General features: G+C 35.6%; 1 protein-coding gene across 1 annotated transcript in view; it reads right to left on the bottom strand.

Annotated features, from left to right (window-relative positions):
* CFAP95 (cilia and flagella associated protein 95) overlaps nucleotides 1-6,328 on the bottom strand; it is a 67,684-nt gene that overhangs the window by 12,851 nt on the left and 48,505 nt on the right. Inside the window, exon 5 of the mRNA XM_006734223.3 lies at nucleotides 5,300-5,357. Within this exon, the coding sequence (XP_006734286.3) occupies nucleotides 5,300-5,357 (58 nt within the window). The remainder of the gene's footprint in view (nucleotides 1-5,299; nucleotides 5,358-6,328) is intronic.

Below are 6,328 nucleotides of genomic sequence, written 5' to 3'. Positions count from 1 at the left end.
CCTCTGAAACAAATAATACATTATATGTTTAAAAAAAAAAGATAGTAGGAAGGGAAAAATGAAGGGGGGGAAATCGGAAGGGGAGACAAACCATGAGAGACTATGGACTCTGAGAAACAAACTGAGGGTTTTAGAGGGGAGGGGGATAGGGGGTGGGGGGATGGGTTAGCCTGGTGATGGGTATTAAGGAGGGCACGTATTGCATGGAGCACTGGGTGTTATATGCACACAATGAATCATGGAACACTACATGAAAAACTAATGATGTAATGCATGATGACTAACATAACATAATAAAATAAAATTTTTAAAAAAAGGAAAAAAGAAAAACTTCCTCAGCTTTCTGTCTCTGAGTGAACTAAGATATGGACCATTTTGGGGGTTCAAGCTACTCATATGTTTGGAAAGATAATTCAATAGACAGCTCTATTTAGGAAAACAAAATGGTACTTCACATTGATAATGACCAACCAGATGTACCCAAATGGCAGCTGCTTGACTGGGAGGAGCTATTAACCTCCAAAATGCTCCCACTGAGAGCTTGGTCATTTGACTCAGCCCATGGCATTACCTTTCTTTTCTGCTGTCCTGTAGGTTGATTTCCAACAGCCATATTTAGAATCTAGCCAACACTCTGGCTTACCATTTTTTCAAAGTCAATGGCTTTGATTCCATTATCAAAATTCAGTCCATGTCCACATCCTGGGCTCTATCATTCCCCAGAATTGTTCTACATCTGAAATTCCAATAAATTCCAGTACATTCCCTTTGCTCATTACCTCCAATTCTTCCAGCTCTCTCACCCCTTCACTATTGCCATGCTTGTTTTTTTTCTCAACATTCTCATTCCTTTGACCCTTCAACTTCCTGAGTTTGCTACTCTCTGCCTGACCTAACTCTTTTCCTTACTCATCCTGAGTGTGCTCAGTCAACTCTCCACCATTAAACTCAGCTCACTTGTCCTTTATCCTAAAAGCTTATGTACACTTTAAACAGCCAGCCTTGGACCAATCATCTAATGTTTTCCTCTATTTTGGTTCTTTGGGAGAAGGATGGGGAAGCTTTTAAGAGAAGGTATCTTTTGTTGAAATTGGGGTGAGCCATAATAAGTATTCAACTTAAGAGGTGGAGTTCTGAGGAAGTAGCTTGCAATTCTCTTCCATTTCTGTCCTTAAAAATGATTTCATAGCTTCCTAATACTCTGTATTTATTTACTCATGTCTAGAGCTATGGGATGATAACTTGCACTCACTTTAGAATTCCTATAATGCTATCCCACTTTATGCAAGTATCAAACAAATATAAGAAATGATAATATAAAAATTAATAGTTTCTATTCATGCAAAACACTTGAAATATGAGTCCAAATATTTTAGGATTTCTTCAGGAATTGCATAATTGCAAAGGCTGTAGCCTAAGAATGGTGTACTGTGTTTATGCTAAGTCCACATGGTGAAGTCTCTAGTAAGAAAAAAATATTCTCTTTCTTTTGTCAGTATTTTATGAATCATACACTTGTTTATGTGCACAGTAACTTCTATGTCAGAGTTCAGCCACTATTCTACTGTTATTTAACCATTTGCTGTCATTATAATTTGATTTTTTTGTATCCTATAACAATGTAACAAGGTAAGCATTCATCGAATGGGGGCACTAGGAGTAGGGCTAAAAAACAGGCCTCAACATCAATTGCTTTGGCAAGGAACTTGGAAGTGAATGAACAAAACTCTAAATAAGCCAAATAACTGCCATGGCATGCTGTGCTGTTATTGTAGAAATAAGCAACATGAGAAATATGAGAAATAATGCTAAAAAAATTAAAAGCATGAATATACAACACAATGGCCAAAGATTTATGCACCCTGAGAATACATCTCACATTCTTTATCTTTATGCCTGTGGAGAAATTAGTCCTTTGAAATTTTGTGGGTTTTTAATTATGTGTCTTGTCTTTTGTTTAGAGATGCAGCCAGATCCCATATATGTAAGGAAATGGGCCTGAATTTCATTTTTATTTTTTTTTATTTATTTATTTTTTTAAAGATTTTATTTATTTATTTGAGAGAGAGAACGAGATAGAGAGAGCATGAGAGGGGGGAGGGTCAGAGGGAGAAGCAGACTCCCCGCCGAGCAGGGAGCCCGATGCGGGACTCGATCCAGGGACTCCAGGATCATGACCTGAGCCGAAGGCAGTCGCTCAACCAACTGAGCCACCCAGGCGCCCCCTGAATTTCATTTTTAAATAATATATTTGTTTCCTTGGGGTTTTCCTGATTATAAGTCATCATGCTTGTTGCATTGGAAAATTCTAAAATGTGTAAAGATGAAGAACTCACCTAGAATCTCACCATCCAATGGCCAACTTTACTAGCATTTTGACAGTTTCTTTGGTTTTTCCTCTATCTTTTTGCATAGTTTATACATATATAATATTTACATATTACATTAATATAATAAATTTTATATGCATAAATTTTGTATCTTAATGTTTTTCTTAACCTTAAATCAAGATTTATCAGGACACTAAGAACCATCTATGGACACTTAAAGGTTATAAAATAACTCATCATGTGATTGTAACATATTTAATAGTACTACTCCTAATACTGAAACATTAGGTACTTTCCAAGTTTTGCCATTACAAACAATTCTGTGATGAGTATCCTTGGATATAAATTTTATCCCTAGTTGAGTTATTTTTCTCTGAGGAAGTTTCTTAGAAGGAAAATTATTAGATCAAATAGTATCTTTTCTTTAAATTTTATTTTATTGTTATGTTAATCACCATACAATACATCATTAGTTTTTGATGTAGTGTTCTATGATTCATTGTTTGCGTATAACACCCAGTGCTCCATTAGATCAAATAGTATCTTTTTTTTTTAAAGATTTTATTTATTTATTTGAGAGAGAGCACATGAGAGGGGGGAGGGTCAGAGGGAGAAGCAGACTCCCCGCCGAGCAGGGAGCCCGATGCGGGACTCGATCCAGGGACTCCAGGATCATGACCTGAGCCGAAGGCAGTCGCTCAACCAACTGAGCCACCCAGGTGCCCCTAGATCAAATAGTATCTTGATACATATTGCCAAATTCCTTTCCAGAAAGACTAAAACAATTTACAGTCTTCCTGGCAACAGATGAAAGTACCCATTTCATCACATCTTCACCCATTAAATATTATTATTTTTAAAAATAATGCCATTGTTATACGCAAACAATGAATCATGGAACGCTACATCAAAAACTAATGATGTACTGTATGGTGACTAACATAACATAATAAAATTAAATTTAAAAAAAATTGCCAATTTTATTAGCAGGAAAATTTTTTATTGTTTTAATTCACATCTCTTATTATTAGTAAAGTGGGATTTTCCCTATATTTAGTAGCTAGTTTTACGTTTCCTGCTTTGCAAATTGTCTATATATTGTCCTTTGCTCTTTCCCTAGCATCTTAACAATTTTCCTGCCAATATATATATAAGTTCTTTACCTATTAGGCATTAATCCATAAGCTATCATATTTGCTTTCTTTACGGTTTGAATGCTCTTCTTTGATGAGAAAAAATAAATAAGAATACAACATATAATGTAATGTCAGGAATCTTCCCTAAATTGGTTTTACCATGGTTTCTAAAACTATTGATTATTCTCATCTGTTTATTCTTTCAAATAACTCATAATCTTAGAGTTCTAATAGAAAACAAAATCCATTTTTAATATAATAAAATTTATGAATTTAACTCATAATTAATTTAGTTTTCCAGTTTCTTAAAATGGTTATTGTTCCCTTGTAGTCAAGATTTCTGTCTCAGTTATCTCTGGGTGTACATTTGTTAAAATAAAGTTAATGGCTTCAAACAAGAATTCATTATTATTTCCTTGGAATCTTGCATGGGTTGCAGTCTGAGAGCAGATGGAGCTGCAGTTCAGGCTCAACTAGGCTGGACATCCAAGATGGCTTCCTCACCCATGAATCAAGCACATCAGTACTCCTCCTCATGGCCTCTCCTTCCAGGAGAGTAGCTTCGATTTCTTACATGGGAGCCCAAGGCTCCAAGACTTGTAAGCAGTCTTCTTCAATCTAGCCTAGATCTGGCATAGTGTCACTGTTGTCATGTTCTATTGATCAAATCAGTTCCCTGACAGCTCAGATTCAAAAGGTGGGGCATCATTCACCTTGTCCTGGGGAAGTGGCTTGTGGAAAGTCCACCATCTTTGGAGACAAACTACCACATCTTCTTTATTGATCTTTATATGGGTTAGAATTTTCTTCACAAAAGTATTTAAAATTTAGGGGCGCCTGGGTGGCTCAGTTGGTTGAGCGACTGCCTTCGACTCAGGTCATGATCCTGGAGTCCCTGGATCGAGTCCCGCATCGGGCTCCCTGCTCAGCAGGGAGTCTGCTTCTCCCTCTGACCCTCCCCCCTCTCATGTGCTCTCTCTCATTCTCTCTCTCTCAAATAAATAAATAAAATCTTAAAAAAAAAGTATTTAAAATTTGTGTTGCTATAGTAATTTGTGTTTTTTTCTTTTATAAGTTTACTAAGTTTACTATTTAAAATTTGTGTTGCTATAGTAATTTGTGTTTTTTTCTTTTATAAGTTAACTAAGCTGATATGAAGCAAAGATATTATTTTTGATATACTTATTTTGTATTCAATCACCTTACTAAATGGTCTTATTTCTACTAATTACTTTTCAGTTTAATATGTTAGTTCTCCTAAGAACATAATAATACTCTCTGAAAATAAAGATGACTTTATTTCCTCCTCTTTTTCAATAGTTAAATCTCTTACCTACTGTACTAGTCAAGATTTCCATAACAAGACTAAGAGGAAACAGCCTTATTTTGTTTCTGTTGTTTAACTTTTTTAAGTACAAGTAAAATGAAATTATAAACTGGACATATTTTATCAACATGCACATCTCCCAGAGCTAAATTACACCACTTACTTTTATGTGTCAATGCAATACAAATGAATTGAAAGGTGGGTTTTTATTCCAGATAAATTGAATTCAGGGAAAAGGACAATAAAACAAGATGAGGAAGAAAATAACTAATACATTTTGGACACTGCAATATTTTCTCCCTGAATTCTATAAACTTCCAAAAATAAATCATAACCATAAAACATTCCATTGACTCCCACAAATAGCTAATATCTCTAAATAAATATACAATCTCATGAATCTCAGCAATTTGTCCTTTCTTCCCAAGCTTGACTATTTACACTCAATATAAAGAATCATTTTAAGTACATAAATAAATAAGTATTTTCGGCCATTTTATACTCACAAGTGGCTGATAATCATATGGTGGAGCATATTCTTCAGCATACGTTGTCAATGCATACCTAAGAGAGAGAAGTCAATATTTGAGAAAAGAACGACTCTGAAAAGAACGATATTTAAAATGTTTAGCATTATATCCTTTACATGAAATAAAAACATTTCAAGGAAGACTGGCCCTAATAAAATTTTTAAAACATACAACTGTCCCAGACCTTGTTTATAGCATTACCTACCACGACAGGATGACTTTCCTTCAATCACTTCCAATTCAACACCACTTATTACACTCCTGTACTAATGATATGCTACAAATCCCAAGTCCCTGAGCTTAGGTGCATTCCAAACTTTTGGGATTCTCTTTACCATCCACTTTCTGCCCCTCAAACCGTTTTGACCCTATGCCGCATGTTCTCTGCTAGATGACAACTGAAAAAGATAATAGAAGACAACCAGGTGGACTGAATTTAATAGCTTCCCCAACTTCCACCCCATTAAACACATAGCAATTCTTAATAAATACATCCTCCTTCCCCCAAGTCTATAAGCACTGCTAAGCTCCAAAGGGAAACCCTAAGGTGCTAGAAATGAACAGGATACTCACTAGAATGGGAAGTCATAAGATGATGTGCCAAGGCTAGAAGCTGGAGTTTGAACTGCATATGAAGGGCTAGAGACATGGCCTTGGGTTCAGAGAAGGCAAAGAGCTAAACAACTACTCACAGCCAGGAGCCTGTAAAGTCTATACCCTCATATAAAAGAAACCAAAGAAACTCCAGCCACCAGTCCAGAGAAACTTGCAAGAAAGCTTCTCTGTTTGGAACTCAGGGTGGGAGAAAAATTGTTCTCCTATGAGAAATAATTAAATAAATTTTAAAAAGTGCTACTTCTGATGTGGTATATATATATACAATGGAATATTATGCAGCCATCAAAAGGAATGAGATCTTGCCATTTGCAACGACGTGGATGGAACTGGAGGGTATTATGCTGAGCAAAATAAGTCAAACAGAGAAAGACATGTATCATATGACCT

Source organism: Leptonychotes weddellii, chromosome 14, assembly GCF_054177405.1.
Source record: "Leptonychotes weddellii isolate Sample4059 chromosome 14, ASM5417740v2, whole genome shotgun sequence".
NCBI classification, from domain to species: domain Eukaryota; kingdom Metazoa; phylum Chordata; class Mammalia; order Carnivora; family Phocidae; genus Leptonychotes; species Leptonychotes weddellii.
Note: the sequence above shows the minus strand (reverse complement) of the source record. Positions and strands in the feature narration are given on the sequence as shown.